Source organism: Pelodiscus sinensis, chromosome 26 (assembly GCF_049634645.1).
Source record: "Pelodiscus sinensis isolate JC-2024 chromosome 26, ASM4963464v1, whole genome shotgun sequence".
Classification (NCBI taxonomy): domain Eukaryota; kingdom Metazoa; phylum Chordata; order Testudines; family Trionychidae; genus Pelodiscus; species Pelodiscus sinensis.
This window is the reverse complement of record NC_134736.1, coordinates 3,948,215-3,960,826: the sequence shown is the minus strand read 5'-3', so window position 1 is coordinate 3,960,826 and position 12,612 is coordinate 3,948,215. Positions and strand designations below refer to the sequence as shown.

The 12,612-nt window shown below is 56.1% G+C and overlaps 1 protein-coding gene across 1 annotated transcript in view; it reads left to right on the top strand.

Annotated features, from left to right (window-relative positions):
* The window catches only part of HTR3A (5-hydroxytryptamine receptor 3A), a 31,667-nt gene extending 19,471 nt beyond the window's left edge, over positions 1-12,196 (top strand). The window contains exons 3-10 of the mRNA XM_075909264.1: positions 3,208-3,374; positions 4,127-4,171; positions 5,205-5,314; positions 7,319-7,488; positions 8,049-8,209; positions 9,654-9,864; positions 11,054-11,287; positions 11,898-12,196. Coding sequence (XP_075765379.1) covers positions 3,208-3,374; positions 4,127-4,171; positions 5,205-5,314; positions 7,319-7,488; positions 8,049-8,209; positions 9,654-9,864; positions 11,054-11,287; positions 11,898-12,196 — 1,397 coding nt within the window. The remainder of the gene's footprint in view (positions 1-3,207; positions 3,375-4,126; positions 4,172-5,204; positions 5,315-7,318; positions 7,489-8,048; positions 8,210-9,653; positions 9,865-11,053; positions 11,288-11,897) is intronic.
* Positions 12,197-12,612: the final 416 nt, after the last annotated feature.

The following is a 12,612-nucleotide window of genomic DNA, read 5'->3' as shown; positions in this document are numbered from 1 at the left end:
AGGAATGTTGCCCAGAGGTGTGAGGACAATCTATTATGCGATTAATACTCACAGCATTAATGCAGAGAGCTTGTGGGATGTTTTAGAGACCCGACTTTCAAGATACCATCAAGTCTAAATACTAACGAGTATGGCTAGTTAACTACGAGATGAGCACATCTCTGGTGAAAGGGTTCAAACCCCTTTCTCCAGGACAGGTACAGGCAGGGGTACAGTAAACCTATCCCCCACCAGTTACTCTTACTGCATTTGGCGTGGAAGGAAATAAGGAAGGATCATTGTCCCAATTTTACAGATAGAAAACAGACCCAAATTAAGTGATTTGCCCAGGGTCACACAGGGATTCTGTGGCAGGGGGAGAACTTGAAGCTAAATCTCTGGAAGTCCCGGACCAGCACTTCAACCCCAAACTGTCCTTGCTCTTCACATTTTTCCTCCACTATCTGAAAAAGCTTTCCCTCGGCAAGAACAAACCAACCAAGCCATGCCTCTTTAAATGCAGCCCTTCGATGAGGACCAGTGCCTGGAAATTCACTCTCTCGCAGTCCCTCCCCCCACCCTACCGCCGGACTCGTTGTGAAGGTTTAACAGTAATATTGTGACTGATTGGTGTGAAGGCCTCACACCGGGAGCAGCGTTTCATTACGAGCCTGCTAAGGCGGGGGAGTCACAGCGATCGCAACTTGCAAAGGGCCCCTCCTTTGTTTTTAATCACACAAGCTCTGCTAGCGCTTCTCTGGCTGGTAGAAGAGCTGCAAGCCGCAGCTCCTTTCCTTGGGTCAGCTCAACACCGAAGGTGAGGAGGAGCCCAGCTAGCATGTCTGTTGAGCAGCAAGGAACACCAGGATGCTGCGTGGAGGCGGCTTGCAGAAAACGTAGGCTCCTAGGGTTTGCCGAGGCTCCCATTGACTTCAGTGGTGCACGAGCAAGACCTTAAACGGTCCCCGCCTCACAGCTGAGTGGGGGGGCCGGGCAGCGTGAAACCAGCCAAGGAATGGATAGTTGACAGATATCCAGGCAAACCAGCTGCTCTGCTGTTGCTTTCCAAGAGAGTCTGGAAGCGAAATCTTTGGCTAGGACCACTTGGAAGCCTTTGCAGTGTATGAAGCTCTCAGGACCTGATCCAACATCAACTGAAGTCCATGCTAAGACTGCCATTGATTTTAGTGGGCTTTGGGTCAGGCCTTCGGGGCACACAAATACACTCTAAAAATCAAACCAAGAGGTAAACACCTTGGTTTTTCCTTCAGCATCTTTCCCCTACTCCTGCCCCTTCTACTTCCCAGGGCAAAAATTATTTAAAAACACTCAGGGAAATTTTACTCGGGGTGTCCCTAATTTGGGAACACCCAGGGCATGGACAGGCCATGGCGGAAATGGCTCTGCATGCTACTGCTCCCCCGCCCCCCTGGCTGTGGCACTGGCAGTGCAGCAATGCTCTCAATCGGAAGGTTTTCCCCTGCCACTCCCATAGCAGTGGAGGCTGGTACCTGGGAGCGGCCAGGGACACAGGTACCAGATTTTGCCATTCCCTCCCTGGCCTGGCAAAATCTGCAATCTGGCAAACCCTGTTTCCCAGCAGTGCCGGATTAAAGAGGTTCAGGTGTGTTCCCCAGGCCTGAGCAGCCTCTCCTCTGCCCTGAACCAGGAGATAAACAGACCTGGGAGCCACGAGTCCTTCACATGGCACCTTGCACCCAGCTCCCTCCCACAGCCAAGGAAACAGGGCTTGGAGCTCCCCAGCCACTGAGCGAGGAGGGTGGCCTTTTGCAAAGAAAACACAAATTACAACTTTAATCTGACAGTCAGCCTTGTGGTAAATTCTGTTCCCATTGGTAAAGCAGGCAGCCACCACCAAAGGGCCCCTTTGGGGCAGAGGTTGCTAAGAACCCTGCCTCGGTTTCCCCTCCTCAGAGCCCTTGGAGAACCTACAGTTTATAGGTTGTTCAAACAATCCCCACGAGAGTCTCATCTAGTTGCGGCGGGAGAGGTCCAGGTTGGATATTAGGAAAAACTATTTCACTAGGCGGGTGGGGAAGCACTGGGCTGGGTTCCCTAGGGAGAGGGTGGAGTCTCCATCCCTAGAGGTGTTTAAGTCTCGGCTTGACAAAGCCCTGGCTGGGTTGATTTAGTTGGGTTGGTCCTGCCTTGGGCAGGGGGCCGGACTTGATGGCTTTCTAAGGTCTCTTCCAGCTCTATGGTTCTATGATTCTAGTGTTGTGGGTACAGGACGGCCGTCCAGGCTCCAACCCCAATTTAGTGTCTCCCTCCTCAGCCAAACCAGCACAGAGCCTTTGACAGGGCGCAAACTCAGTCTGCATCCCCGCCGCAGGGGGGCACATCCCCCACCTCCCGACATGCCTGCATCCTGCTCCTCAGCACCGCCTGTCTGGAGTACGTCCTCCTCCACCGCCCTTTCCAGCTGGGCTACTGCAGTCTCTTCCCTGTTTGGATAGGGCCTGTCCCAGGCCTGCCTGCCTGGAGAACCGTCTTGCTCTCCCCTGATTCTGAGCTCCTCTCCTGCAGAGGGAGTCCTGCAGGCGTTTTCTTGCACCCTGCAGCATCTTCAGCCCTCGCGTCCCCTTCCCTGCCGCTTCCCGCTCCTTTCGTACTGGAATCACCTGGTTCCCCCAGCTGGGGCCGGTCGTGTAATCAGGGCTGGCTTAGCCCCAGGCTCTGCTGCCCACAAGGCAAGCTGCCCCGTTGCACCTAGCCCATGCACCCCACGATGAGCCAATGCAGTATTTCACTGTTCTCTCCTTGTCAGGAGTCACATGGAGCCAGTCCGGGCGGGATTAGGGTTGCCAGGTGTCCAATTTTTGTAAAATGTCTGGTATATTCTGTTTTTCTTGGATGGAAAGCTGATGGGGACATTTTTCCCCTGCAGCGACTGGCGTGAGCGGGGGGAAGTGAGGAGCGCGGTGATTCTTAAAGGTGTTTCTTTTTGTTCTCCTGTTCTTTCGTCTCCTTGGGGTTTTTTTTTGCTCAACAAGTTTGGTCTCCCCCCTTTTTTTTTTGCTCAACCAAGTTCTTTTCCTGCCGTGTTCGGGATTTTTGGTGAAAGCGTCTGGCAAGCCTACCGCTTTCCCCGAGCCAAGTCACTTAACTTGGTGTAGATGATGCAGCCACATGGAGAGACAAGGGACGTACTGATAAGGTTCACACCCAGGAAAGAGTCCAGGACAAATGTCATTTTCTCCCCCTTAGCCAGTCGGAAAGGGAACAAGACAACTTGGAACGGCACCAAGCCAGCCTTACTCCAGCTTTCCGACTACCTGCTGACTCATTACAAAAAGGGCGTCCGTCCAGTTCAGGACTGGAGAAGGACAACCAACGTAGCCATCGATGTCATGGTCTATGCCATCCTCAGCGTGGTAAGTCCTCTGCATGGCCACTGAGCCCCACAGACCTCGTATGTCTGGGGCTGAGGAGTGGGGGAAGGTACCGCTTAGCCTGGGGATGGTTCACATGTCGCTAAGTTTTTCCACACCCAGGGTGAAGTGAGGGGACGCATCCCATTTCGGTAAACTAGGGCCAATCACTTGGCACCGCGTCTTCGAGGGCTCAAACCCCGGCGGTACTTCATTAAAGGTGTGGGGTTCCAAAGTGCTCAGCCCCCCACTCACAGATGGGATTTGAAAACACGGCCTGGGTGTATTTCAATAACATTCAATGCACCAGCCCAGAAAAGCTCGACCTCAGAAGCCAGCCAGGTGTGGATGCGGAGGTAGAATGCCAGGCCTCTCGGGGGAAATCAGAGACGCTCCAGGCACGCCCCGTATTCCTAATGGAAAGAAGTTTGCTTTAAAAGGTGCTAGACCAGTGGCTGTATCTGGAGGTCAGTGAGAGGACAGCCAGGCCTTCTGGGGGGGGGGGGGGTGGAAGTGGAAGAACGTAAAGTCCCTCAGTGCCCCAAGGGATCCACAATCAGAGGCTCTTTTGCTTGTTACCCTTTGCCGTCTCCTTGTCTTCTACCCTTGTCTCCTCACTGACATCTGGAATCTGATCTCATTCGTATCCCAGCCCTTCCTGATAACATCGGGCCTCCTCCGTGAGCAGCAGCAAATGCCGGTCTCAGACACAAACACCCTTTGTCAATTTCACCTTTGCTTTTTATTTCCAACAGGATGAAAAAAATCAGGTGCTGACAACCTACATCTGGTACCAGCAGGTGAGTGGCTGGGAGCCTCCCAGCTTTACAAAGCCCTGGTTTAACGGGTTACTCGTCCCTTCTCCTTTGGTGGGACTTCTCCAGGTCCTTTCCACGGTCAGTAGCGTTTAGCTCTGCAGCTGGGGCACCCACAGTAACGTGGCGATTTCTCAGGCAGCCGTTGAGCATGCTGCTTGCAGCAACCTGTGCTCAGGAACCAGGTGCTTCTGGGTGCTTCTTGGCCGGTGCTGGCCCATCAGGACTTTCTGTTGGAAATTGTCAATGGCTCTGTGAAGGAAGACATATTGCCTGCTTCACTGAAGGCCACTCGGGAGTGTCTGTAGCTCAACCAGCCATCACTTGACAGTGACGACTTGGCCAGCTACCAATTTGTATCTCCACTCCCCTTTCCCTCATATGGAGAGGTAGGAGTTTCCTTCCACTCCCCAGGGTCCAGGATAGAAGGAGCATAGTGGGACATTGGAATCCATGGAGGATCTCTTGGGAATCCCTATTCTCCGTCTCATTTTCTTTTCCCCCAGAGCTCCCCGAGTACACCTTCCTTTTGTCGTTGGCTATGCATCTGCCTGGTTGGGAGAGCCCTAAGAACTCTTGCTAGCTATCAGCTCCCCTAAGTCCTTCCCCAAATGAATGCAGCCAGACAAATAGCTGGGACGCTAATATATCCACAGAGGCTCCAGAAGATTAAAACCATGCACAGGCTTGCTCCTGCACCAAGGAGACATCCCCGTATGCATGGTGAAGCCAGCATGTAAAACCCAGCACCCTCTGGTTCTGAGAATGGGCACACGGACAATAAATTGCCCAGCTTAGGGCAGCGAGGTGGAAACCACTGGAGGATAACAAGCGGCTGTAGGATTAGAGGGGAACGGGTGAATACTGAAAGCTTTGTACAGCGGGGCAAGTCCCATAATTGGAAAGAGTCGCCTTGCTTTGTATCTAAGACTCCTGCCAGAGGCGGGGAATGCACCTATGGGCCACTGGCCTGGAATTGATCCGCCTGCTTAAGTCCCCTCTTATCTGACTTCTGCAGCACTGGATTGACGAGTTTCTCAGGTGGAACCCAGAGGACTTTGATAACATCACCCAGCTGTCCCTCCCCACTGAGAGCATCTGGGTGCCGGACATCCTCATCAATGAGTTGTAAGTGCAGCCAAGTTCTTGGACTCCTGCCTACCAGGCCCCAGAAGAAAGCTGTGAGATTTAACTCTCTCTCCTCTTCCCCGCAAATTCATATCCCACTTGATATTCCCAGCACTGCTGCTGCTTTGCACAGAGCTGGCAATATCCCCACATCCCGCACACTGCAGATGGGAATAGCTCAGAGTTGGGACATTTCCAATGCTGGCGAACTATAAATGTTCATAATTACCCGGGGTGCATTTGGGGAGGAATTCAGATCTTCAGTGGAAGGTTTTGTACAGGAAACACAATGCAGGGGCAGCTGCAGAACTGCCAACACTTCCTCAGGAAAGAAATCTATTGTTCTTCCCCATCTCTATTCTGCTAGGATGTAAGGAGCTTTCACGAGCGCAGGCACCCGCCGCCCGTAAAAACTTTACGGCTTTGCTTTGTGCAGCGGGATAACTTCAGCGAGGTGTCCCCTGGATGAAGCAGAGGGAGCCGGTCCATTCAGAATGGCCTCTGGTAATGCTAACAAACTGCAAATGTATAGGCCTGTCTCAAACTCACCAACTCCCTCCCCCCAAAAAACAACCAGAGCCCCCCAGCTAAAGTCATTGCCCTCCCTTTGTTTCCAAAGACAAAACCAGAACCAATCAAAATTAATCCCCAGCTACTAGCTCACTAGCCCCTTCCCGCCTCCTCGAGGCCTTTCCCACCCCTGCTGGCTGGGAAGACTCAGGACACAGCTCTCCTGTGGGGTATTGATAACCGTGTGACAGACAGAAACCCACTGTTCCCAGACATGGCCGAGAGCTTGGTCACCATGGGGAACCATTGCACGACAGGTCTGTCCTTTGACTGTGTAGGAGCTTCTTTGGGGAAGGGACCAGACGGGCTGCTTGGTGCGGGTCCTTCAGACAAGCAGTTTTATGGAACATACAAGTGCCCGTGCTCCCTTTGTATCATGGCGCTGGGGTGGGGCCGAGGCGGAGGGGTTCTGGATGCAGGCTGCCCTAGGGAGAGAGGACAACCCCAGCTCTCACTTACCTCAGCAGCTTGTGGCCAGGTGAGAAGCGCCTCTCCATGGCTGCTGCAGCTCCAGGGTGCACAGCTGGGGAAGGGTACATGTCCCCCAGCTGGGGCAGGTCCAGATTTATCTGCCCCCTGCACTCCCCAGCCAGAGTGAGGGATGTTGGCTGTTCCCCTCTAGCGAAGGGGAACAGCCAGCAACGTCCCTGTATGAATTGGTGGTGGCCAGGAGGTTCAGTCCTTTCTCTCCCCTGGCCTCCCTAACAGGCACCGGAGGGGGGGGCTCGGGCAGTTCTGGATGGGAGGTGGGATTCTGTCTCTTTTCTCTTTGCCTTTATGAACAGTCCCATTCTAGGCACATCCCATTGTCTTGGCACAAGCAAACCCTTCCGTGGTTTGAAGTGACAACAAGAGGAAGCTGTAGCACAGGAACAATCCTAGGAAACACCCTTGACTATGGCAGACTCCTACCTGTTCAAAGCACAGACATGTTGTGCCGGGCTGGGAGCTGTACATCCAGCCTTGCACTGTAGCGCTAACCATCCAAAGAGGCGTGTCGTCCATTGAGACTTTGGAGCGATAGGTTGGCTGAGTGGGGGTGACGCTGGGGAACTGAAGGGGGGGGTTTACACTGGAGAGAAGAGATGGCTTCACAGAGCCAATAACCTGGAAGGTTTCTTTGGCTAAGGGATAGGTTGGGCTGCTCAGCTCCTGGGCAGGAGTCAGCCGGCAGCAACAGGCTCTCAACAGAGACTTCTGTGTGGGCTCATGCTGCTATCCAGTCTGAGCTTTGTCTGCCCAACACCCTGCCAGGAACCCGAGGGTCACATCTAGGGGTGTCACAGTTGCTCCCGTTCCCAATAGAGAAACATGCTGAGCTGTCACCGACTCGGGATGCTCCCAGTCACTGCAGCACACTGGCATTTCACCAGAGGGCTCTGCCTTTTCTTCTTCTCTTTGACGGGGATGGATCCTACTTGGCGTCTCCATCAGCGTGGACATGGGCAAGTCCCCGGACATCCCGTACGTCTATGTCCGCTCCCATGGGGAGGTCAAGAACCTCAAGCCCATCCAGGTGGTGACTGCCTGCAGCCTGGACATCTACAACTTCCCCTTCGACGTGCAGAACTGCTCGCTCACCTTCACCAGCTGGCTGCACAACAGTACGTGGCAGGTGTCCCGACCATCCCCGCTGCACCAAGCCCTCCAGGGATGGGAGGGGAGGGCTCGGGACAGCCCCCAGGAGGTCAATATGACCTTGTCTGGGACTCCAGAGCTTGCAGCCACTTGGTGGGTCTCAGTTCTGTTCCCATGGACCTCGTAAAAGGCACCGTTTCCACTACAGTATGCCCCCGCCCCGACCAGCAGGGTCTCACTGGCACAGGCAGCCTGGGCTTAGCTTGTAGTGCTGCTGCCTCCAGCCCAAGGAGGGGCAAGGTGTGGGGAGAGCTAGCAGGGCACAGGTTGACCTGGAGCAATCCCAGCCCCTGGGAACATGCTGGTTCCGTGCAGGTGATGCCTCGCCCCACTAACTGGCCCTAGTACATAGGGAACGTACTCAGGACGGTCCGTCCTAGAGAACAAGGAGGAACGTGGGCTGGAAGGGAGATGCACAAAGCTATAAGGCAGCTTGGGGCTTGGGCAGCGTAGCAGCATTTCTGAGGGAGGCTGTCCCCCCTTTGGGCCCCCACCCATGATGCCCACCTCTCTTCCACCCCCCTAGTCCGTGACATCAACATCTCCCTGTGGCGGCAGCCCGAGCTGGTGAAATTCGACAAGAGCGTCTTCATGAACCAGGGCGAGTGGGAGCTCCTCTATGTACTCAGCCAGTTCCAGGAGTTCAGTGTGGAGGGCAGTGACAGCTACGCCGAGATGAAGTTCTACGTAAGGGCCTTCTGCCGCCAGGGCACGTGTGGGGAAAACGGGAGCAGGGGAAGCCCCAAGAGGCAGAAGGCAAATGGGTGCCATTTGCTTGCTTCTTGTGCGATTGATCGTCTGGCTGTAGATGATGCAGAGGGGTTGCTAAGTGAACCCTTCCGCACGCGCCGAGCTGCGTACCCTGCTGGGGATTACAAGGGCGGTTGCAGGACTCAAGGCGAACACTGTACAGTGAGGGAGCAGCCTAGGTGGGAGGTGCACTGAGTGGACCCGATTCACTGGGAAGAGGCAAATGAGGTCACTCAGCCTGGCTCCTACCGGGTGGCTGTCTCCACTGCTGCCTACAGACAGCAAAGCCCCCCTTCAGCACCCCGTTTGAACCAGAGTTACTCTACCATCCAGAAAACACACCCAGAGCGTAAGCGCCGATGCTGTTGGAATTATAGATCCTAGAATCCCAGGGCTGGAAGAGACCTCAGGAGTCATCAAGTCCAGCCTCCTGCCCTAGGCAGGACTAATCCCAATTCAATCAACCCAGCCAGGGCTTTGTCAAGCCGAGACGTAAACACCTCTAGGGATGGAGATGCCACCCCCTCCCTAGGGAACCCATCCCAGCGCTTCCCCACCCTTCTAGGGAAAGAGTTTTTCCAAATATCCAAACTAGACCTCCCCCAATTGTGACCATTGCTCCTTGTTCTGCCATCCATCACCACTGAGAACAGCCTCTCTCCATCCTCTCTGGAACCCCCATTCAGGGAGTTGAAGGCTGCTACCAAATCCCCATCTGTTTATTTGACCCAGATGAGTGGCCATTTCCCCCAGCATGACGTGGTTCCATAACTGGGACACCCTTCCTGGGCAGAGCAATTTCTTCTGCTTCTGGGCCGTCACACAGCCACGGAGCTCTAAAACTCTCCAGCACCAAAGGTCCGAGGACCCCGGCCACAGCTGGTGTGTGGCGTACCATTCGGTTTACTGGGCAGCTGGTGATGATCTGTGAGGAGCCCGGAGTGCGCCCGGGTGGGGCAGCGACACAGATGAGACGGAAAGGCAGGCCAGCTGCGTAGGATGCCCTGGCTCTCAGTCTGTGCTGTGTCCACGGGCCTGGGCCCGACCTTTAGAATGGGGGCAGTAAGGGAGTAACACACCTCAGCTCCACAGAGGCCCTGCCAAGCTATTGCCACCTGTTTGAAGCCAGACCAGGGCTCCTGCATTAGCCCACTCGGGGTGAGAAGGGGCTAATGCTGCTGACATCCGTGAGGGGGACAGTTGTGGAGAAGCCGATGCTGTAGGTGCCTTAGAAGCCCAGCAGCCAAACCCCTGGTTCCCTGCAAAGCTCTTGGCGTGTTGTTTTTGATGGGTGCCTGGCCAGGAGGTGAGGGGGAGCCAGGCAGTTTAGCCTTTACTCCCTGCTGGGGCCCTCCACATGCCTCCCCTCTTGTGCTGGCAGGTGGTCATCCGGAGACGCCCCCTCTTCTACGCCGTCAACCTGCTGCTTCCCAGCATCTTCCTGATGGTCATGGACATCGTGGGGTTCTACCTGCCGCCTGACAGTGGCGAGAGGGTCTCCTTCAAGATCACCCTGCTGCTGGGCTATTCCGTCTTCCTGATCATCGTGTCAGACACGCTGCCGGCCACGGCCATCGGGACCCCGCTGATAGGTACGACAGCACCCGCTCTGCCACCCCGTCTGCTGTCGGGGTGCTGGCTAGCACGGCGGTCGAGCCCCGTCACCATGGTTACCTGGGTGCTCACACATCCCCGATTGAAAGCCAGCATCCATCTCCCTCGCGGAGTCCAGAGCCACAAAGTTCAGGGTGGGGATAATCAGGGGCCGCTGAACCGTGTGGACAGAGGAGCTGGTAGGAGAGTGCACTGGACAAAAGTGGGGGGCTGTGGCTCAGTGTTCCCTATAAGATGTGTGCTTGGGTGGCCACCCAGGAGAGATTCGGCTTCTACCCAGCTGATTAGCACAGCGCCTGCAGTGCCAGAGCAGGCAGCTTGTGTTTCTACTGGTGGTGCACATCCATCAGTGCACGTAAGAAAATGCATTCCACATATGTCTGGAAAAAATTAGAGGGAACTTTGGGGTAGGTTGGATGTGGGGCCCAGTATCAGAGCGGTGGTGGGTGGGAGGGAGAGGACCAGAGCTGGGATAGCAGGAGACAGGGACGATGGGTTAGGCTGGAGGTGTGCTGGCAGAGTTGTGTGGGGCTAGGGAGGTCAAGGCTGGACTAGCGGGGTCTGCTGAGGGTCAGAGTTACAGGGCATGCATGTGCACTTGCAGACTGCAAGTTGCCCCAGGTCCTGCAATTCAAAAGGGCCCAAGGCTCCCAGTCACCCATGCTGCTACTGCCACAGCTGGGATGGTCAGAGCCCCATTTAAATAGCTGCCGGAGGGCCAGGCAGTGCTCTCCAGGCAGCGCTAAGGACTGGCAGGGGGAAGGCGACACAGTGTGGGTGGTGCTATGGCTGGCTGTCCCCACCCCCGCACCTTCCAGGAGCATGGAGCTGCCCCCCCCATTTTGTCTAGGGGCCGGCAAGGCTGTCGGCCCCCCTGGAGGACTGGCGGGAGGAGGGTGGGTATCAGGACAGGGGTATCAGTGCTCTGAGGGACACAGCTAGAGCTGTGGGGTGGGCAAGTAGGCCATGAAAAGCCAGGGTGATGGTTGGGCCAGAGCTGAAGGGATTCGCTGAGCTGCCTGGTGTCCCAGTGCGCAAGAGGAAGATCTAACCTCACGGAAAGAGGTGACCAGAGAGCTCAGCCTGGCCCAGCCCTATTCCGTGCCCAGCGCTAGCCGAGAGACTGACCGTTGCTGAACGTGGACGGCCATGGCCTTCTCCCCGCAGGCGTCTATTTTGTCGTGTGCATGGCCTTGCTGGTCATCAGCCTGACGGAGACCATCCTGATCGTGCGCCTGGTCCACAAGCAGGACCTGCAGCCTCACGTGCCCGACTGGGTCAAGCGCCTGGTGTTGGAACGAGCCACCATCCTGCTCTGCATCCGGAACAGGAAGAAATTCTACCCCAGCAGGACCCAGAGTTCCGAGATCAGCCGGCGCCCGGAGGACGACGACAGCACAGGTACGAGCCGGGGCCCTGGGGAAGGGTGCCAGGGCCACAGGAATCTGGCATTTCGCAGCATGTTCCCATCGCCACCGTAGAGAGAACAAGCCACACAGCATTAGGGAGAACTCTCAGCTCCCTGGGTGGAGCTGAACCATTGTGCGGCAGCAAAACACCTGAGCCTGCATAATGGAGTCAGCGTGGAGCCCCAAACCTCTCAGGGCTTGAGCCCCAAACATGAGAGCACTCAGCGGGAGCCCGGGGAACAGCTCTGCCCAAGGAGTCCATGGGGCACATGAAGGAGCAGGAGAGGAGGATCCCCTTTGGGCCACACCACTCGGGAGACAGTGACTGACTTGGAGTGGCCGGGTTCCCCGCCAGTCTCAGGGCAAATGCCCCAGAGCATGACCCCTCTGGAGAACACAAGTTCCTTGGCCTAGCACATAGAAAAAAGGGACCGTCAGTGATCAGACTCACTGGATTTAACCCTTGGTGTCTGTTTGCTCGAAGGGGTGAGTTTGGGGCCAGACACTGGGCAGGGGGGCTGCGAACCCCTCCGCTGGGACAGTGTCATCAGCAGGGACATGCCAGGACCTCTGAGAGTCAGGATCCTCTCTCATTCCTGCAGACAAGCAGAACCACTACGGCTGCGAGAATCTCCGTGAGTTCGAGAGGGCGGCGGGCGCAAGGCCGGCGCCGGCCTCCCCGGTGCCAGGAGAGAGCTCCCCGGTGGCGGACAGCATCCTGCAGGAGATCGCGGCCATCCGCCAGTTCCTGGAGAAGCGTGACGAGTTCCGGGACATCGCCCGCGAGTGGCTGCAAGTGGGCTACGTGCTGGACGTGCTGCTCTTCCGGGCGTACCTGGTGGCCGTGCTGGCCTACAGCATCACGCTGGGCACCCTCTGGTCTGTCTGGCAGTATGCATGAGCCCTGCCGGCCCGCGCAGGCCCAAGTGACGGGATGCGCCATTGCCACGTTTTCAAGGGGTCGTTCCCAGCTCCACGGGCTCCCCTGTATATTCTAAACACAGCGATCCAGGGTTTAACTGCTCTTCGGCGGCACTGGCACAGGAGTGGAAGGGCTCCAGCCACCAAGGCTGAGAGATGAACAAGCTTTGATTAAACCTGAGCCAGCACTAACCTTGGCCTAACCCCTCTCCAGGCTCCAATTCCTTCCTCCCCCAGTCCCGTTCCGACCCCTCTCTCATTTCCATCAGGAAGCAGAGAGCAATGGCCCAACACAGAGGCTGGCCCCTCTGTGCATCCAGACACGGCAGAAGCAGGTGGTGGTGGGAAGGAATCAGGGGAGCCTGATGGGGCACGGTTCCCAGGTTCAGACATTCC